The sequence below is a fragment of the Chaetodon trifascialis genome, chromosome 18, assembly GCF_039877785.1.
Source record: "Chaetodon trifascialis isolate fChaTrf1 chromosome 18, fChaTrf1.hap1, whole genome shotgun sequence".
Lineage (NCBI taxonomy): Eukaryota > Metazoa > Chordata > Actinopteri > Chaetodontiformes > Chaetodontidae > Chaetodon > Chaetodon trifascialis.
In genome coordinates, this window is record NC_092073.1 from 20,180,001 (window position 1) to 20,201,641 (window position 21,641).

The 21,641-nt window shown below is 43.3% G+C and overlaps 1 protein-coding gene across 1 annotated transcript in view; it reads left to right on the plus strand.

Moving 5' to 3' along the window:
• The window catches only part of map3k15 (mitogen-activated protein kinase kinase kinase 15), a 19,210-nt gene extending 6,420 nt beyond the window's left edge, over positions 1-12,790 (plus strand). The window contains exons 9-29 of the mRNA XM_070986072.1: positions 95-254; positions 407-557; positions 642-749; positions 1,267-1,316; positions 1,689-1,784; positions 1,937-2,024; positions 2,120-2,253; positions 3,558-3,685; positions 3,943-4,073; positions 4,368-4,473; positions 5,661-5,818; positions 5,999-6,182; positions 7,561-7,738; positions 8,377-8,551; positions 9,362-9,547; positions 10,151-10,256; positions 10,439-10,679; positions 11,674-11,786; positions 11,863-11,969; positions 12,056-12,132; positions 12,351-12,790. Coding sequence (XP_070842173.1) covers positions 95-254; positions 407-557; positions 642-749; positions 1,267-1,316; positions 1,689-1,784; positions 1,937-2,024; positions 2,120-2,253; positions 3,558-3,685; positions 3,943-4,073; positions 4,368-4,473; positions 5,661-5,818; positions 5,999-6,182; positions 7,561-7,738; positions 8,377-8,551; positions 9,362-9,547; positions 10,151-10,256; positions 10,439-10,679; positions 11,674-11,786; positions 11,863-11,969; positions 12,056-12,132; positions 12,351-12,444 — 2,771 coding nt within the window. The 3' untranslated portion in view covers positions 12,445-12,790. The remainder of the gene's footprint in view (positions 1-94; positions 255-406; positions 558-641; positions 750-1,266; positions 1,317-1,688; positions 1,785-1,936; positions 2,025-2,119; positions 2,254-3,557; positions 3,686-3,942; positions 4,074-4,367; positions 4,474-5,660; positions 5,819-5,998; positions 6,183-7,560; positions 7,739-8,376; positions 8,552-9,361; positions 9,548-10,150; positions 10,257-10,438; positions 10,680-11,673; positions 11,787-11,862; positions 11,970-12,055; positions 12,133-12,350) is intronic.
• The last annotated feature ends 8,851 nt before the right edge of the window (positions 12,791-21,641 follow it).

Below are 21,641 nucleotides of genomic sequence, written 5' to 3' on the forward strand. Positions count from 1 at the left end.
TCTGGGTCAAACTTTGTAGGGTCAGGGTTAGTATGTCCAGCTCAGTGGTATGAATATTCTACCCTGTTTTGACACTTCTACTCTGATGTGTTAGGTGTGAGGTTGAACAGTCTGCTCGGACGCAAAGGTTCCTTGGAGAAGATGAATAACTACTGGGACGTGGGCCAGTTCTTCACTGTTAGCATGCTAGCTAACGACATCCCTAAAGCTACTCAGGCTGCCGAGAAGCTCTTCAAACTCAAGCCGCCTCTCTGGTGAAGACATTTACGTTACAAAAGAGTTTTTATTCTGTTGTCAGTACCGTTACCATCCAGCACTCAGTGCATGTTTGGTATTATCACAGTTAAAGTATCCACAGAGCTACTTGAACTGGCTTTTGGTCTAAAAGAAAGTTATTTTCTTCCAGGTATTTGCGATCGGTGGTGCAGAATCTGCAGCTGATCCAGCGGTTTAAGAAGCAGACGGTGGAACATTCGCCCCAGCGGGAGAGACTGAACTTCTGGATGGACATCATCGTTGAGGCCACACAGAGAACCACCAACCGACTGCGGTTTCCAGTACGAACACACACCCCGAAACACTAAAACATCAGATTTTCAGACGCACACATTAAATGTATTTTTTTCGTCCTTCCGTCAAAGGTGTTGATTCTGGAGCCAACTAAGGTTTACCAGCCCTCCTATGTGTCCATTAACAACGAGGCTGAAGAGAAGAACGTCTCTATCTGGCATGTGTCTCCAGCTGAAACGGTGAGACTCACCTTCTCGTCCCCTGAACCCGGTTCTTCTTTACCACCGCATTTCACTGAATTGCATCATTGAAAACTGTCACCAGTGTGTTTCCCCTTTCTGTTTCTATGCACAAAAAGTAAAAGTAAAACAATAGTAACATATTAAGGGAATATCATGAAGCACATGAACTATGATGACCATGAACAATGAAGTTCCTCAAATAAGTACATCAACCAAGCTTAAATGCCTTAAGTCCATCACTTTCTGACACGCTTGTCCACCATTTGAGGTTTGGTTGGTGCTCCTTTAATTACATCATCTGGCACTGGAGACTTAGCACCACCAGTTGTTTTCGGTTACCTGTTGGTTAACATTCACACTAGATTTGGATGGAAACTTGGCTTCTCTTACCAAGAAGGAACATCGCACACGTGGTATCTCCTAATGTTTGCCTTGAGTGACTCTTAATGCTTTGATTGTGGTTGAATTGAATGATTAATGTGAATCTAAAAAACGTCTTTCACTTTCATTACAGAAAGGGATCCATGAGTGGAACTTCACTGCGATGTCCATCAAGGGCATTAGGTATGAATGTAAAGCTGGAGGTGAATTAAATGTGAATGCAGACGTTCTCAAACTGTTTGGCACGTTGGACATTATGCAGCGAAAAAACAAATGTCACTTTTTATTTGTGTTATTTTAAGATGTGCAAAGTAAAGTTTGCCTGTTTCTTTGGGTTGAAGAATACATTAAAACATGCTACTCGGATGAACTAGTTCATGAAAGATTCAGTGCTTTGCTGCATTTCAAAATAAAACATCTGCAATAAGACTTTTAATGGATATTTTAAGAGCACATTTAAATGTAACATATTTAATACCACAGAGAAGATTGAGAAAAGATGTAATATAACACAGAAAGAAGAGAAAAACGAATTTTTAACTCTCTTGTCTGCAGTATCAGTAAGTTTGATGAGCGCTGCTGCTTCCTCTACGTCCATGATAACTCAGACGACTTCCAGATCTACTTCTCCACTGAGGAACAGTGTGGTCGGTGAGGACACACCTCTAGATGTGTCTGTGTAGGTGTGTGTGTGTTCGTCTGCGTTTGTGTACGTACAGTCCGTATGTGCGACCGTATTGTAACGTGAACTGATGGCCATGAATTGAAAGTGAATGATGTCTGTGTCTGGTTGTGTGCTTCAGGTTCTGCTCCATGGTGAAAGAGATGATATCTGATGGTACGGGGAATGCCGTGGAGCTGGAGGGCGAAGGAGACGGAGACACACTGGAGGTTCAAATGGCCAAAATATTATTTTACACTAAATATCTATCTTTATAGTTCCAGTTTGCTGAATATGTGTGTGTGTGTGTGTGTGTGTGTTACAGTATGAGTATGACACCAATGAGACTGGGGACAGGGTGGTGTTGGGGCGAGGCACCTATGGAGTGGTGTATGCTGGGAGAGATCTCAGCAACCAGGTCCGAATCGCCATCAAAGAGATCCCTGAGAGAGACAGCAGGTAGGTGTGTTTGTGTGTGTGTGCTTTCATTTTGTTTTCATTGTCACAGAATGACAGTTTCTGAAACCCCGCCCCCCTTATTTACTATTGCTACGCCAATTAAGACTCACTCAAAATTCATATTTATTTTTTAAAACAAGTCTTCAATGATTTTAGGCAGAGGTAGACCAGGCTTCTCATTTCAAAGTTTTGTCAGCTGAAATAACATCTATCCCATGATCAGCTTTAGCTAGCTGGCTAATTAAACTAACGTAAGCATAAATTTGTTGAAAATGCCCTGCCCAGTAGACTTTCCAATGTTTTTTCCTGTGTTTTTTTTTTTTAATTAAAAACTATGTAAAATGCTCTTAAATATGCACTTGATGGGTACATAAATGATAGTGATGCTGAAAGAGCTAAAGCTAGCGCTAGTTAGCCCTAGATATGCTGTTTGGCTTTGGTAACACTCGGATGCTACTGCATGTAGTAAGCAAGTTAGGTGGGCATTGCAGCTTACATTACAGTAGATAAATACATTATTTAACCCAACTTGTGTTTTTGGTTTTGGAAAGGTGATAAAGTCTATCATCACTTAGGCTACGTTTACACGGAAACTATCTGAACAGAAAATGCAAAAGTGGCGTTGCGTTCTCAATTTTTATTCCGTGTTTAGACGAGCGTTTTTTGGGGGGGAAATCTGCATGCATACGGTGACACAAACGTGTGTGGAATCAGAGAACGTAAGGGATGGGCTCTGGTAGATCAAAGCACACTTTTGCGTTTTTCCGCCTTTAGACAGTGAACGCGATGGTGGAGCGTTCTTAAGATATCCCAAAAATGCTGTCGCCGTCTAAACAAAAGGCACATCCGATAAAATATTTTATCGTTTTCACCCACGAGCGTTGTCGTGTAAACGGGAATGTTGCTGTTACTAAAGTCTCATGCAGACCATTTGGCAATGTGGGTCCAAAGCTTGACCCGCCTGCCTTGCCTGGTTACGTTTGCTAAGCTATGATTGGACAGTCGCTGCTTGGGGGAGTGATTTAGTGAAAGGTCAACTGAGACTGTGTTGAAGAGATGTTGTTAAATTTCACTGCAAATGTTTGTTGGCAGCAGCTTAAAGAGTAACTCAACACCAGATGGATGGATCATGGACAGGGGATAGTAAATTTTACTACAGTTTTTGTACCAGGTACTTGTGTAACAAAATAAAAATGTGAAGTGTGTTTATGCTGTCACCAGCTGTGCTGATACGTAAACTCTGTCAGGACAAACAAAGGGAAAAAAGTATTTCTCTTTGGCTCTTTTTCTCTTTATGTGATTAGGTACTCCCAGCCCCTTCACGAAGAGATTGCCCTTCACAAGTACCTGAAGCACAGGAACATTGTTCAATATTTGGGCTCAGTTTCTGAGAACGGATACATCAAGATCTTCATGGAACAAGTGCCTGGAGGTGTGTTTGTACCAGAGAGAAAGACGGTAAAACAATTACACCGCTGTGTGAAGCAGGACTGCCTCTTGTTTGGAAAACCTGTGTCTACTGATAATTTCATCCTTTTCTTGTGAAAGAAACGTAACCACAGCTGAGATCTGATGATGGACAAGAGATCGATGCTTGTGACCTCTCGGTTACCGGGTGGTCTCTCTAACTGCTTGGTCGTCTTCCCATTTCATGATAGGTTTTGGACACTCCTTCTCTCCTTTCTCCAGGAAGCCTGTCTGCCTTGCTGCGATCTAAGTGGGGCCCGCTGAAGGAGGCGACCATAATCTTCTACACCAGACAGATCCTGGAGGGGCTGCGATACCTGCACGAGAACCAGATCGTCCACCGAGATATCAAGGTACACGGGAGCACATCGAACCGAACCTTCTTACACCACAGTCGGCAATCTGATCAAGTGCAACATCACGGTGGTGTGGTGATGATTGGATAGTTAGCGGGTTGAGCTGCGATTGTTCCTGATGACTCACAGAAGCTACACGCTAATGCATTCACATCATTGTGGTGTTACTGCAGATGCTATGAAAACTTGAAAAAAAAAAGAGGGCTAATTCTTTCAAATATGAACTTAATGTGAATTTATCCTTACTGTGTAGAAACCTGCTTTGTCTCTGTCTATCTGCTTGTCCATTAGGGTGACAACGTGTTGGTGAACACCTACAGCGGTGTCTTGAAGATCTCAGACTTTGGAACCTCGAAGCGGCTGGCAGGAGTCAACCCCTGCACGGAGACGTTCACCGGTAACTTGTTTACGCTTCATTTTCCTGCTAGAAATTGTCCTGCTAATATCCTGGAAACAGAAACACACATACATTTCATTTGAAACTGACATGTCCCAAAATCCCCAGATTACTTACTGAACTTACTTACTTCGAAATGGACTTTAACAAAGGGTTCCTGTTTCTGTTTTCACTGTGAACATCTGATAAATCTGTTGTTTTAAGACACATTATGATCATTAATATAGTGAAATCTGTCTCTTTTTTAATATAAATCAACTAAGTTATCCCAAAAATAACACTGTATGAAGCTTGTCTGAAACAAAATGCACAAACTGCTCAGTAATGGCTCAGAGAGAAAGTGCACACACCACACGACAGTCATTCAGCATAAATGGAGTCATAGAAACGCTGCTGACTATAAGTGTAAATATCAAATGACCCTCAAAATGTCAAGAGCCACTATCAGCCTCTATGGAAACACTCAGACACACGAGCGTGTACGAATGTGCGTGTGCACACATACGAACATGCACATTCACCGGCCATCTGGCCTTCTCCAGCAGCCATCGAGGTGTGTAATTAGATTAGCTAATCAAGCAGAGGCAGAAGGGTGTTTACCTTTCATTAGCAGGTGTGTGTGTGTGTGTGTGTGTGTGTGTGTGTGTGTGTGTGTGTGTGTGTGAGTGTGTGTGTCCGTCCTTATCTGTTTCCCCTCTGCTGCTTCCCCCCTCTGCTCTGAATCTTTTTATAGCTCTCTCTGTCTCTCACTGTTTACATCAGCATGTAGCGCAGACCGCAAATGGCAGAATTACTGACTGCAGGCAGAATACTTAGAGACGAGATAAGATGGAATCAGCAAATTCTTCTGAACTCACTTTTTGGGAGTGAAGTACCTCTAATTTCAGTCTTGTTTCACTCATTAAAATGAGATTTAAAGTTCTTTTCTGCTTCGATTTGTGCACAAAACCACTTTGCCCAAATATCTAGATTTCAAAAACAAGTTCAAAAAGTGAACCATTTCTACACTAATGACATGTTCGTTCTGTCTGGAATAACGTCTCCAGTAAGTTTGTAATAAACTTTTAGACAAGCTCCAAAATCTCACGTTCAGTCTGTGAGTCACACAAAGATTTGTTGGCTTGATTGCATCTCCTTGTCTTGTAGAAATGACTGTTCCAGGTTGCTCTCTGCTTGTCTGTCTGCAGGTACTCTGCAGTACATGGCTCCAGAAATCATTGATAAGGGTCCTCGAGGGTACGGAGCCCCGGCTGACATTTGGTCCCTGGGATGCACCATTATAGAAATGGCCACTGGGAAACCCCCCTTTCATGAGCTGGGAGAGCCACAGGCGGCCATGTTTAAGGTAGGTGGACTTGCTCTGCATGATGTTTGCACATGTTGAACAAAGTTTTAAAGGAGAGAAATATCTTAAGTCTTCTGTTAGAAACGCTGGAGGAAAGCAGGTTTGGATTTCTAAACTTTCCATTCATTCATTCGTGTAGCTGTCTTGAGTTTTGTGGGTCGATGTGGTTTTATGTTACAGGTGGGCATGTTTAAGATCCACCCGGAGATCCCTGAGTCCTTATCCCTGGAGGCCAAGTCTTTCATCTTGCGCTGCTTTGAGCCGGACCCTCACAAGAGAGCCATCGCCTCGGACCTCCTCAGAGACACTTTTGTCAGGCACAACACCAAGGGCAAGAAGAGCAAGATCGCCTTCAAACCACCAGGTCAACACACACGAGCAAAGCACAGGGAGCACATGCATTTGAATGGAAAATGTTTGGTGTCATCGATCAGGCTCTGCAGAGTGAAGCCCGTTTCCAGACAAACAATTTGTGTGGGATGTTCCCAGAGAGAGATAAATACCTTAATGAATCCTCAGAGGAGAAACTAACAGGTCGCCCATGCACATGTGACAAATAACAGAAGACACACAGCGCCCAGCAGGACGCACATGAAACTCATAGCCACGGCAATAGCAACACTATTGCAACACTGTGCAACTATTTCCATTGCACAGTTCCAGCTCTACTCGACTCGGTTCTACTCTACTCTACTTGGTTTGGTTGCGTTTCCATTACAATTGAGTACTTCATAGTACCTCCTCAACGTAGGCGGGGTCGTCATACCACGGCTGCGCGAAACTGCCATGACGTCAATTTGTACCTGACGCAAACAGAGCCGACAAACAATGGAGGACATCAAGACGATGTTGTATTTGCTGTTTGTGGCTTTTTGTGGACGGACCATGGTGATATTTTACGAGCAGCCATTTCCCTCGACTGAGAATAAAGAATAAAGTCAGCGGTTGCTGTTGCCCGGCGTTACAATGAAGGGGGCGGGATTGTTTTTCCGGTGTTGGACGTCGCAGACCAGTGACGACACTCTCCGGCCAATCAGTGGCCGACAGGCTGTTGACGTCACACATATAGTATCGCTTCTACTCGCTTGGAACCTCGCCAGAGCAGGTCCTAAAAATAGTATCGGGTACCAGGTACTATCCCTAATGGAAACACAAAACAACCGGGTAGAGTCGAGTCGAGTCGAGTCGAGTCAAGCCGCGCTAGTGGAAATGCGGCATAAGAGATCACATTTTCTGTCTTTACCCCTGAATTTAGTTAATTCAGGAGTGGTTAGTTGAAAGAAGGGCTTAAATGTTTTTTAGGAAATAATTTATTTCTACTAAGGTGACAAAAAAGTTGAAAAGATGCATGTGGAGTCTTTGGCAATTAAGCAAAAACACAATGTGTCTAGACTCTTGGAGGTGGGGAAGAACATGAGCGTTAAGAGCAGCTGGAAGTGATGAACTAATTGGACGGACCAATTAGACGGCTGGTTCTGATGAAAGGGGTGAGGGGTGGAAGTGGGTTGCATCAATCAGAGACTGAAATTACAGCTGACAGCGACAGTTTGACAGCAGTGAGATGACGAATGTGGGAAAAAGGAAAAGCTACACATGTGGAGTGAGACTGAAGTAAGAATGCTGTCCTGATGGAGCCTCTGCTGAGTTTACTTTAGTATCCACTCCACTACTTTAGTATTCACTCCGCATTTGTGAAAAACTCACATTTATCCCCTTCACTTTCCTCACTGACGTTTCTGCAGACTACATCCACAACGTTTCGCTGCCGGTGCAGCTGCAGTGCGAGGCCACCGGGAGCAGCAGCAGCGAACACGGTTCCGTGAGCCCGGACTGCGACTCCAAACACGACGTTTTCTTCCAGAAGAAGAAAAGCTCCGGGTCTGAGAACCTGCTCAAACCCGCCAACTCCAACTACCTGAGGTGTGTGTGCGTGTTTGAGAGCAGATAGAGAGTTAATCCAGGTGAGCTGGGTCACGTTTCTGGACTTCAGACGTGGGGCTCAGATTTTCAAAATATTTCGGATTTGCTTTGTCTCCGCTGTTCGTTCTTCGAACAGTCCTGCTTATTCTGAAAGCATTAGATACTGTCACAAGCTAACGGCTAAAGCTGCAGCTAAAATCCCGCTGCGACAGTCCAGATCATGTGAAAAGATGTGAATGTGTGTGTGTTTGAGTGTGTGTTTGAGTGGCAGGTGGCCTTATTGTGCTCGCAGTGCGCTCTGCTGCCTTTTACAACACTGACATAATGAGCTCTGATAATTTTACAAGCTTCAGCTGGCAGCTGAGCACACACGCACCATCACACGCACATCTGCACATGCACAGACATGTGTGTGCATACATACGTGCACGCCGCCGCCGCGCTGACTCATGCTGTCTCTGCACTTTCCTGGGCACACATAGTAGCCAGGAGAGGCTTGTATCTGTAAATAAGCTGAACGCCGCATCACGCAGTTGTAAATCAGTCTTATATTGCAGTGAGATCATTCCCTGTGTGTGTGTGTGTGTGTGTGTGTGTGTGTGTGTGTGTGTGTGTGTGTGTGTGTGTGTGTGTTGCAGTGTTCCAGATGAGGGTTCAGTTTCGGAGGACCGCAGTGCCCCCCCCTCCCCTGAGGACAGGGACAGTGGTCTGTTCCTGCTGAAGAAGGACAGCGAGAGACGGGCCATTCTGTTCAAGGTCCTCAATGAAGACCAGGCAAAGGTCATCTCCAACCTCAAGGAGAACCACATCCAGGTGTGTGTGTGTGTGTGTGTGTGTGTGTGTGTGTGTGTGTGTGTGTGTGTGTGTGTGTGTGTGTGTGTGTGTGTGTGTGTGTGTGTGTGTGTGTGTGTGTGTGTGTGTGTCTGCGATGAAGCTTCGCTGCTGCTGCTAGTCTTTTGACTATTTCAGCAATTCTTAGTGGAACCACAAAAAAGACACCTCCATCCTGGGGATCAAACCTGTTGAGGTGCAAAGCGACACCAGTTTTCACCCCATTTAAGCTCAGTGTAAATAATGTTCGTGCTCAGCGTAGAGTCCAGTAGCACTCAATAGCAAATTAGTGAAAATCAGGTGGATTGCATGAGGCACTGGTTTATCAATCATTATCAATAAGCAAACAATTTGAAATATAGTGACATAAATGTGAGCACAACAGCATCAGCAAACTCTTTATTTTCCCTTCATGAATCGTATTCTGAGTGAAACTTTGTCTCAAATGTGACCAAGAACAGGCAGTTTCTTTACGCGTACTGTAGCTGTTTGCCACAGTGTCATTTCTGATCCTGCCACCAGGGGGCATAAGAGTCCATTCATAAATCCATTAAAGAGGCTTTAAATTTGTAGTCTTAGTTGCACCTGAGAGCTTATCTTTATACTTGATGTGCAGTGATTTCTGAAATACTACACCACATGACAGGGAAGTGCTCCGAAAAGACAGAAACCCATTCAGTTCCAGAAATCTGACAGAAATCTTTATCACCTATAGACCTAAATGAATGTTTTTCTGAAATTATTTTGGATTTCTGTATACTAAATGTCTATGTGTGTCTGCTGCACGTACAGGGCAATGAAGAGCTCCAGCTGTCCGTTGAACACATTAAGCAGATCATCTGCATCCTTCGAGACTTCATCCATTCCCCAGAGAGGCGCGTCATGGCGGCCACCATCTCCAAGCTCAAGCTGGACCTGGACTTCGACTCCACCTCCATCAACCAGATACAGCTGGTGCTCTTTGGCTTCCAGGACTCGGTCAGCACACACACACACACACACACACACACACACACACACACACACACACACACACACACACACACACACACACACACACACACACACAGAGCTGGACATACAGTATATGGAAGCAATGACCCATAAAAGGTGCATTGAAAAGATAATCAAGCAGCGTTTGCAAAGCTGGTAGTCACACATGTGCAAACTCTTGTAGGCTGACAGCTGATATGAGCGTATGTAATAAAAAACAACATTGTTAAACATCTAATTAGTTTTTTTTTTTTACTGTGGTAAGAAAATATTTGAGTAACACTTGTGAAAGCCAGAGGCTAACTGAAAGGAAGATGAGTTTGATCTGATTTTATAGCAGAAATGATGCGCAGTGAGTATAGATGATCTTACAACATCATTTCTTTAAGGTTTCAGAATTAACTTTGACTCTTACTCCTGAACAAATATGTTATCCCCAGTTTATTTGTGGCATTTGATTTGACACTGTGACTGTCAGTGTAACTTGACGTATCCAGACACAGAGAGTGTGTAAGTTCAGGTCAGTAGTTAGAGAAGCCTTTAGGTCTGAATGTCTGTCCTCATGTCTTTGTGTGTGATGTTCTTTAGGTAAACAAAGTCCTAAGGAACCATCACATTAAACCCCACTGGATGTTCGCTATGGATAACATCATCCGCAGAGCTGTGCAGGCTGCCATCACCATCCTCATACCAGGTAGGCGGGTCAGGTGGCTGCAGCCTGGCCTGAGCTTTTACTGCCATCTAGTGGACAACTCTCCATCCTCCATCTGCACATTTCCACAGGAAAACAGGGTTAAATATTCTTCTTCTTCTAAATATTCTACAGCTGACATGCACACAGCCTTGACCTCTGACCTTCCACCTGTCACCCCACAGAGCTGCAGACCCACTTCGGCCCGGCGTCAGAGTGTGAGGGAGCGGAGAAGGAAGACGAAGTGGATGAAGAGGAGGCAGAGTTTGGTCCCGTTTTAGCTCCACACGCTGACGACTCTGTGACGGCAGCTGACCCCTCCCACTCTGTGGTCATCACGCTAAACTCCGCCCACTCCCAAGAGCATCACCGCTCGCATCATCAACTGGGTGCACAGCTGGGGCGGCTCAAACAGGAGACCAACAGGTACGTGCAGACAGGCACATAAAGCAGCGCGTTAAGCAACGTGTTTTGTGGTGAGAGAGCGTCCTTCAAAGATGTCAACACATACTTTCCAACATTCACACATGGGAAACTGCCACAGGCGCGCACACACATCGTTTGAATGGAAATGATGATGAAATTCCACTCATTATTATTAGTGTCACAGGGAAGAGAATGTGCACCTACACACAGACACACACCCAGCCCTGCAAACACACACACACACACACACACACACACACACACACACACACACACACACACACACACACACACACACACACACACACACACACACACACACACACAGAGGGCAGTCGCTCCAGGGCTTCATGTGATGGATGTTTGTTTCTAAAACCATCAGAGTGATGACAGACAGCGGCGTTGTAACGGCAAAGTGAAAACCACACACAGCAAAACCCTACCTGAACGTCACCAGGTTTAAGCACTGATATAACATCAAGACATCGTGACTGATAATGAAAAATGGAAAATATTGAATGTATTTTGTATTTTTCTCAACCATTTGCACAAGCTGAAAGTCTCACTGGAGTCACAGTTTCTTTTTTAGGGGATGTCTATTTGCTGTTTCAAAACTATTAAGACGATAAAGACAAAAGCACAGAACAGCGCCAAAGCTCATAGAGATTATCCAACATTTGACGATCTTAATGCCCTGTGCAGGAGAAAGACTTCCCTCATGATGATGTTCAGATTTCAAATGTATAAAAATATGACAATGTGAGAGAGGCAGCCTGTGCAGAATTGATAACCACACCACCCTCTTCACTGTTTTTATCCACCAACCTGTGGCTCATGTGTGTCCTGTAGTTTGCCATTGAAGTGCACGAGTGATGAACAGAACAGCTTCTGTCTCTTTGTAATCGCTTTCTGGTCATCGATGCTGAGCTGTTATCTACCCCGGCCCTCCAGCTCATTTTAACAGACTTTACTGTTCCTGTGGTGCCCCCTGCAGGCTGCTGGAGGAGCTGCTGCAAAAGGAGAAGGAGTACCAGCAGGTCCTGAAGACCACGCTGCAGCAGAGAACATACGACCTGGAGCTGGTCAAAGTCAGGCACAGACCGCCAGGTAGGCACGCACTGACTGACTGATTATTCTTCAGTTTTTTGTGCGTCTGTTCCTCTCGAACAATTTTTTTCTACAGACGTATCCCCTCCCTCCATCTTCCACATCCCAGCGGACCACGAGCCGGACAAGCAGCTCACTGATTGGTTGAAAGAGCAAGGGGCAGACGCTGACACCATAGATAAGGTTGAGTATCTGCTGGTTTGTTGTATCTGTAGCCTCTTCACGTTACGTTAAGCTCTGTTTCTGACTGTGTGTGTTCTGTGCTCCAGTTTGTGCTCGAGGAATACACACTGACTGACATTCTCAATGACGTAACCAAAGATGACCTCCGCTGTCTACGTCTACGGTATCTGCCCTGTTCCTCAAATCGTATCTCTCACAGTTTCTACAAGTTTTAACACGCGTGTTGTCTCGTTTACCTTCCATGAGAAGTAGCCACTTTGGAGAGGTTAAATCTGAGGAATCAGACTCGTGGTCTCGTGGATTTTGAGACACGGTTTTCTCACATCTACAAGTTTTCACTGCAAATTCAGCCGGTGCTTAAGGGATCTGTCTCTCCTTCAGGGGTGGAGTCCTCTGCCGCATCTGGCGAGCCATCCAGCGGCACCGAGAGCGAGAGAGGCTCAGGGGCGACGAAGGCTTGGAGGATAATGCATGATGGGATACATGGACTACAACTCTGGACTTTTGCAGAAACACGCACACATCTGCGCACCACCAGCCCTGCATGGCCATCTCTCTTTTCTCTCTTTCCTCAGTGCCTTTTCTTTGCTGTAGCCTCTGCGTTGTGTGCACAGGACTGACCGAACCTTCGACTCTGCGTCTCCACTCAGCGTCACACTCGACCAGACCAAAGCGCTTTAGTGCAGGCACTACTGAATGTATCTGTACGTGCATCTAAATCCATCTGTGTGTGTGCCATGGTGCGTTTGTGCATTTAAGCAAACATCAGATAAACTGCACACAAACTTTATTCAGTGAAAACATGCAGAAGCACTTGTTTGACCTTTAACCTGACGCATCTGTCGAGATTCCTTTTGGTTCTGTCTCCTCGTATTTCAGCCAAATTGCTCCAAAACTATGATGATCTGACTGGAGATCTCTGTTGTGTGGAAGTCTTATTGAATACAGATTGAAAGCCCAATAATTCCTTAAATTTTGTGACTTAAAGACGTTTTCATGCACACACATCTTGACTGCCAGCACGTCTCTGCCTTTCCATTTGTGCGCATGTTATTTATTAGCTGTGTAAGATTTTCTTTATTATCTTAACGATGTAACTGTTCTTCTCTTTGTGTTGTATTTAAATGCCTTTTTTTTATTCCAACTATTATTACGTGCCTGTCTGTTTTCATGATTTCTTTACAACTGCAATAAACCTGGAAATAATGAAAACGCTGCTCACTTTGCTTTGCTGTCAACTCTTTGCACACGAGCTGAGGATGAAATGAGGCTTTTTCACCTGTTCAGGTCATTTTCCTCGCCCTGACACGAACCTGCAGCGTGTTCACAGGACATGCTCAAATAGACACTTCTGCCATTTGTCATTTTCAGCCTTTTAAAATAGACTCAAGGACAAATAGTCTCACAAAGATACAGAAGAGAGAGTAACTATAGACTGTAGCATTTACCTGGTAGTTTACACAAAGCCACTGCTGTTTGTTTTGTACCTGCCTCCCACCTGTCTGCCACCTCCTCTCTGACCTCTTTGCATTTCATTACCTCATCTGACTGCCTGCCAATTGTGACTGTAATCCTGTTTTTAACCATAGAGCTTTATTATTAAGCTTTATTATTAAGATCTGCCCGCTTTATTATTAGTATCTGTGTCCATGTACTCACATGAGGCAAATGTGACTCCAGATTAATTCAAAGCACAATTAACAAATACATAATTAAGTATAATTATAGATTAAGCTATTCAGCAATAAATAAGTTATTAAGATTACACAATGATATACACAATGATACATCAATTATTAAAAGTCACTAACAGGTAGAAATCATGCTGCAGTCACTCATTCTATAAGATGGATACTTTTACTTTTGGGACTAAGAATATTTTGACACTTTTGTGCTTTAACTTAAAATGTTAAATGCATGACTTTTACCTGTAACAGGTAGTTCTACATCATGGTATTGTTACTTTTACTTCAGTAAAAGTAGTAATGAGCATGTCTTCCAGCGACGTTTTTCACACTTTGAGCTGGTGTCTCTTTACAGATGTTGCTGACAGAAAATACTTTCACAGGCGACTCTTGGGTTGCATAACAAAAGATAAGTGTTACTGACTAAGATGGGCTGTCTCCAGATTGCGGTCAGGAGGTTCCTCGCTCTTCCTCCTGTGTAGGTGTCTGGGATTACTGTCTCCCTGGCGGGCTTGTCTGTTGCTGCTGAATAGAAAGACAAAAACTGGGTGAGCCTGCATTACTGCGCAGTGACAGTTTTGGATTGCAGCATGTAGTTTGTAGTTTGTAGTGTAGTTTATAGTTACGTTGCATTTCAAGGGATAAAGGCATGTACCAAGTTGGGAGAAGCAGCAGAAGACCATGAAAAGATGATTTGTTTTTGTTAGCTTGTTGGCATTTCAGTGTGTGCTAATAGTCTGCACAGGTGACACAAAAAATACGGTCGACCCCATAAAAAATGAAAGTAAAACCTTTTGAGAAACCTACTCAGGTAAAAGTGGAAAAGTTCCTGGCTAATAAATCACTCAAAGTACAAGTTATTTTGCAGTAACGTTGTAGTTGGCATCACATTCGGCTCACTGCTTTCTTTATCATGACGTCAAAGATTAATGTCACACATGAAAAATGAGCATAATGAACATTAGCCAGCTAACTGCAGCACGTGCAGCTCAGTCAAGGATTTGCTTCTTGTTCTTCTTCTTTGGCTGCTGAGAGCTGGATGATACAGCATAATTATTTGAAAATAGCTTAAAACTAGACTAGAATGATTTTTAATTCAGGAAAAAAAGGCACATTTACAAATCCACTTGCTGCTTCAGCACCACGGATTTATCAATACACAGCACAGATGATAGACTGATGATATTCAGATCCATGGTCGGGGACATTGACTGTAACCTGCACAAACCTGTCAGATAAAGGATCAATGAGTCAGACTCGACTCACATATTCAGTAAACAGCCTCTCTGACCCTGCATTCACTCTGCTGCTAGAAGGGGGGTGGCAGTACAGGAGCAGCCCACACTGTCAAGGTCATTGTGCAAACCTCCTCACCTGATCAACAGAAGACAAGGTTACCGGCACTGTTGAATGAAACCTGGTTTGAGTCGGCAAAATGTGACGTGGTCAGTGTTTTATAACAACGGTGTGTGTATGCGTAGTTGTAAATGAGATGGTTGTTAGCTTCCTCAGCCCATAGGAGTGCGTGCAAACCTCAACAAACCTGACATAAAGTGTAATCTGAGCCTATTCTGCAGATGAGGAAACGTCACATTCCTGGACACTCCCGCCTTGATAGCCTGTTGCTATTGTAAGCACCTGTGCTATTTTTAGTGCCTCACAGCTGAGGTGTAAAAATAGATTCTGACCTCTGGAGTAGCCAAGAAGAGTTCATCTGGGTTCAGGTCTGAATGTTGACTTGAGTTTTACTTCTCATTCATTCTGATTGAGTTCGTAGCAGGATTGACATCCACGAAGCCTTCAGGTTCATGTTATGAGGGGTAGATTTTCTATGTATCAGAGAAATTATATGGAAAATACAGTTTGGTGCAAGGCCTACTGAGAAGAGTAAAACTACTGCAGTTCTTTCCCCCACATGTGCTAATGACACAATACTTATTTTATCACACGGCCACATCAATAGAGATGACTGGGACAAAGTTTGGGTGGAACAAGCACACATACACGATCACTGAGAGAGTAAGAGCGAGTGATTCACAAAAGGCGTGTTGACTTTGAATATTACGAGCTGCTCACGTTTTTCCATCTTATTTCTAATCATGCAAACATTTGGAGTAGTGACTAAAGTTTGTCCGGCCGTCAGAGGTAAACGTTCGACTCTGCAAACATACCCGAAGAAAAAAGTAAAAGTGATGACTGCCTCAAGTGATGTCACTTGGAGGCAGGTTACTGATTGCTTACAGTAAAGCAAGCAATCATCAGTCTCAAGACATTTTAAATAATTCACGGCAACCAGAGGAAACATAAAATGTTCTGCTGGATGTGTAGAAAGTGTCTGATACAGAGACGCAATTTAAACATTCAGTCAAATAAGGGACAGCTTTAATTTCAGATTTGAAGGCATTAATGGCAGAGAGGGCGTATCTTGCTGCTCATGACTGTATATATCAGCATGCCACAGCCTGAATGACAGTGATCGACCTCGACCCACGCAGCTCATGCATGCAAGCGCGCGCACAGAGCTTTAAGTTCAAACGTTTTCACAATAAAGTTTTTACAAGATTTTACAGCTTCTCTGCACTCCAGCCATGATGTTACCCACTCATATATACTCATATATCTCACATATAGCTGTGAATATTTTAAGGCACACCCATTATAAACTCAGAGAAGGCAGGAAATAAAGCATCAAACTAAAACTGTGACACTTAGAAAAGTATAACATCTTTCAAAAAGTTGAGAACAAGTTTGAAAGATTAAAGTATTGTGAACATTTTAAAGTTTAAATGATGTCTGCAGCTAAACGTATGCCGAAGAAGCAGCATTTCAAAGTGGAGTACGTTTGAGGAGGATTTCTCCGTTTACTTACACTAAAAAGTTGAAAAAAAGCTTAATATTTTAAAAAGTAGAAAAACAAGCTTTTCAATGTTTGAATGGTTTCTGTAGCTCAAAGTATGCAGTGTAGAAGTGAACCAAAAAACATATAGATTCATAATAATAATACTAATGCTCCCACTAATAACTAGAAAAATGGTATTTCCTGAAGAACATGCAGCGCGAATGCTGAGAGCTGAAATACATTTGACAGCTTTTCTGGAAATGCAAAAACGTCAAACAAAATGCCTGAAAATTTGAAAGCAAAATGCATTGCACTGCCCTGCTGAAACAAATAAATAAAAAACAAATCCAACAAATTAAGCGGGTTTATTGTCATTGTCGCTACGTCACCAGGCCTCACTGAAGCACGTCCCAATCTCAGGATGCACGGACCTCTTCGCGGAGATGAGGATACTTGGAGAGATAATCCCAAAGGGAACAACTACAGCACTTAAAACACTTCGACACCTCGCAGGGACTGAAGAAACTGTCTCTAACTGTGAGACTGCGCTCAGGATCCTGTTGACTTTTCAGTAACGGCGGCATCAAGCGAGCGAAGCTTTTCAAAGTTGAAACTAATTTAAAACTATTTGCACCTACACGTCACAGGACAGACTGAAGCTGCGTTTCCATTACCCCTAGAAATGCGCAAAACCTAAATATCGCAATAAAATACTGGTAATGGAAACACCTATATTTCGAAAATCCTCTCAAATATCACAAAAACATTTTTACGCTCTCATGAGGTGGTTTTTCAGACGTGTCGATATAAAAGTGTATCGCAAAAGTGTAATGGAAACACCTTTTTCGCATTTACATGCGAACAGCCTCTCGGGGGCATGACACATCTGGTGCCACAAGAGGTTCAAGAACATCGCAAAGCTCGTTGAACGTGGCCCGGGTCATCCGAAAATGTTGTATCCACACTTCGTCTGTGAACTCCTCATTTACAATCTTCTCCCAGAAATCCCTTATTCGTGGCCGCTGCCACACATAAGGGCTTCGCCTTTGAACAGTTATACGTTGCCTCCGCCTTCTAATCATAATAAGTACAGCAACAGCCGTAGCGGCTCCTGAGATTTGTGTACCGAGACGCATAACGCTTTCGGCAATCTTCCTCAAAGTGAAGTCTCGCGGGACGGCCGAGAATTTACGAGAATTTCGGTTAGTTCGCAAAACACCGTTTAATGGAAACACCTGCAAGTAGCACTTGAACTTTGTCGAAATTTCAGAAATATCGCTTTTATTTTGCGAACAACTGTAATGGAAACGCAGCGTGAGGGCTTGCCCTGTCATCATCGGAAAAGGACATTACATCCAAACTGGATTATAAAGATCTTATTGCTGAGTTTGCGGCCAAGAAGGCAAAGAAAGCGACTCTGACACGATCAGTTTGTGCCCGATGAGTCCGTCTCATTTGTTAGATTTACAGCGCAGTAAATATGTGTATAGCTGTGATGAAAATGAACGTATATTATGAATGAAAAGTGTCCTAACCTGCTTCTTTAAAATGTCAAGATGCTAAAAATAAAGTGACCGAGCTGATTTGATGTAAAGTCGTTGCACAGTTGATTTTTTCCCATTTGAAATAAATAGCAAAACGTCATAGCTGAGACTGTGTGTATGATTATGCTGTATTATTCTACTTGATAAAGATATTTTATGATATTTTCTGTAGCTTCCAGTCTTTGAAAACTCCTTTCCTCCATGTTTCCAGCAGGACTCCGTGCCTAGCAACGGTTGCTAGGGCGGCGTGGGGGCGGGGCTTAGCGAGCAGAAATTGGTCTTTGACGTCAGCTTCTACAAGGGCTTTGATGTGCAACATCAAAGCCTGATGTCTCAGTATATCTGATATTAGAGAGTACGTCAGAGAGTACGTTATAATTACAGAAAAGTCCTTCATACACAATAACAGCGATTCAGAAGCAAGTTTAATGGATAGGACAGCACTGTCACAGATGGAGTTACCAAAGATCGAAGTGCAGGCTGTGAGCCTGCTGGTTCAGTCCTTTTGCGAAGGACTGACCATGATACAGTGGAGGCTGTTGACAGCCGGCTTTCCTGATACTTCCACCAAGATAATGATGGCAGAACTGTTAGCGAGCTTGATTTCATTACTGAGCAAAGCATTCCTCACAGCTCCTCAGACCAAGAGCGTACAGGTGTCTGAGGAGCTCGTTCTGTCCAGTCTGGGCAACACACTCTTCCAGAGCTTTTCAGAGTCTTTGGGGATTTCAGAAGAAGACTGGTCTGAAAGCTCAGACCACTTGTCAAGCTTGATAAGTAAAGAGGTCTCAGAAAATGTCAACTCTGCCCTCTCCACTTCTTGGAGTTCTGTAGAGTCTATACGATATCATCAGCTCACTCCCCCCAAAAGACTAAACGATATGGTTAATCATGCCTGCAAAATGTTGAAGACATTCAAGGGTAAGATTAAAATATTCTGCTCACATCAAAAACGCAGACAGAGGTGGAGACACACCTATGATCACTTTGAAACAATTATGACCACAGTGACTGATATCGTGGAACCTCTTTTGAACGACTTGTCACACTCTCAGTACAAGTGGCTGCAATCTCAATCCTCTCAGGAGATTGAAGATGCTGCAAGTGACATTTGCCAAATGATTCATGAAACAGTTCAGACTACAGAGGAGACAGACACTGGCGGTCGAAGACCAGAAGCCAAAGAGAAGGTGCGGGACAAGATTAAGTCTTTTTTTACAGAGAACATTGCTGTAGCGTTGATACATCGCATGGGGGCAAAGCTGAGGAACATATTTTGCCGGAATGCTACAGCTGAAAGTAAGAAGTCAGTACAGTTACTCACAACTGCTGTTTCCTCTCTGCTTCAAAATAGGGAAAAAAAAGAGGATGAAAATCAGGATTTTGTCATTCAGACTTTTGCCAACTTTCCCAGAGATGAAGTCCTGACATACGCTCAAAAGTTTGGCAATCTCTTCTACAGACACATCACAGATGGGATGAGGCCTACGCTCATCTCACAACTGATGACGAAATCTACGAGCGTAGACGTTGTTCATCAGTCACGTTCCAGGATACACGATGAGGTACAGATGAAAGTGTGGATGTTCCTGACACTGATGAGCTGGTGGCTGACCTCTCAGGCTGACAGCTTCAGTCAAAGGGTGATGCTTGCTTTACTGGACACTGAGTCACAGGAACTTGCTGACCAGAAGGCAACAGGACAGACAGAGAGAAACAAAATGTCTGTGCAGGTCCTCATGGAGAAGCTGTTAATGCAGATCCTGAGGAAAGCAAACCTTGACTTGAATGGTGAAAACCCACAGGACATCATTAGGCATCTGTCCGAAAGCACATGGGCCAACATCCAGGGTGCGAATATCAACGAAAACATGTTTAAAAAGCTTGACGACGCCATCTTCAAGGACCTATATAAGAAGTGGGGCAACATAGATCTGTTGGTGACTTCAATCAAGATCAAGGATCCAGAAATTGAAAAATGTATTGCCTCCACTTTCAAGCATCACCTGATGGCACCACCAAAAAAACCTAGCCTCCTCTCCAAGTGCATCTGCTCTGTGTACAGAGTCGGCTCTGTGATTTGTTGGATTTTGCCGGATGATTAGGTGAAATGTGCTGAAATCTATCAATATCTATATCTATATCTATATCTATATCTATATCTATATCTATATCTATATCTATATCTATATTGAGGGTTTGATTCCCGGTCCTGATTCTTTCTGACTTTGTGTGTCATCTGGTCCGGTGGTAAGGTTTACTTCAGGTGCTCTGGTTTCTCCTACTATCTTGCAGCAATTGGTGTGCCATTGTGACGAAAAGCTTGGTTTGATGATGTGAAAAATACCCTCTCCACCACCGGGAGGTCAACTGAGTCCAGAGCAGGACCTCAGCAGTGTGACCTCATGGCGAGACGGATTCCTGACACTGAGCCTTTCGGACTTTGTGTGTCGTCGGATCCTTTTTACTCCAGGTGCTCCGGTTTCTCCAGTGTTCTTCAAAACCATCCTGGAATTGGGCACTATCAGTGGTGGCTGAAAGTTAATTAGTTTGATGATAATAAATGAATAAATTAACACATTAATGGATTAATAAATAATTATATTTGTTTATAATTTGTGTTTATCTCTTATCTTTTGCTGCCAGAGCTGTAAATATTCAACTCAGACTGAAGTTCTGCAGAGTCACTGTCACTCATGGATTTCACGTGAGTAGAAAATACAAAGAAACTCGTTTTTTTCATCTAAGAATTGTTCACATCAGCATTAAAGTTAGTCATGACCAACATTACATTGTAAATAAGTTAGGGTTAGCAGTGTACATGTCTGAAGAGAACAAATTCATGGAAATTAGGATGTACGGTGGAAATGCTCTTGCTCTAAATTTCGAGGAAGACCATGTTTTTAACTGAATGCGGATTCATCTTTCATTTGGCGTCATGCCAGTACCAGATTATTCAAATCAAATCAAATCAAATCAAACTTTATTTATATAGCACTTTTCATACACGATAAAATGCAACACAAAGTGCTTTACAACAGTTAAAAACATTATAAAGGAAAACTTAAAAACAGAGAAAACCCATCCCTCCCACCCTCCAAAGAAAAATCAATAGAAATGATGTGTGTGTCACACTCATTCTGCACAGTGAAGGTCAAACATCAAGATGCAGTAAGAGTAAACATGTTTTTGAGTGGAGGGCGCTTCTAAATGTCATATTCCTCAATGGAAGGTGTTGTTTTGGAATTGGTATCAAAACTCACTGATCAACATGTTAACTGCACTATAAGCATTATAAGACAAACGAGCAGCCCTGTAGGTGTTTCAGAGAGGATTCAGGTGAAAGGCAAAGGCGTTTCTAAAATGGCTGAAGTCCACAGAGAATGAATCACTGTAATCTCTGTAACCATAAAAAGTCTGCAGATAATCTCCCTCATTCGTCATTTTACGATACAAGCTAACCTACTGTGTCTCATTCAAGTGCTGTTACAGCTGATGAGTCACATCAGGTCACTTTCACCAGCAGTGCTATTTGTTACGGCCCGCCCGTATCCGGCTCTACGGGGCGGATGACACTTTAATCAGGAGAGACAAGGGAATGAAG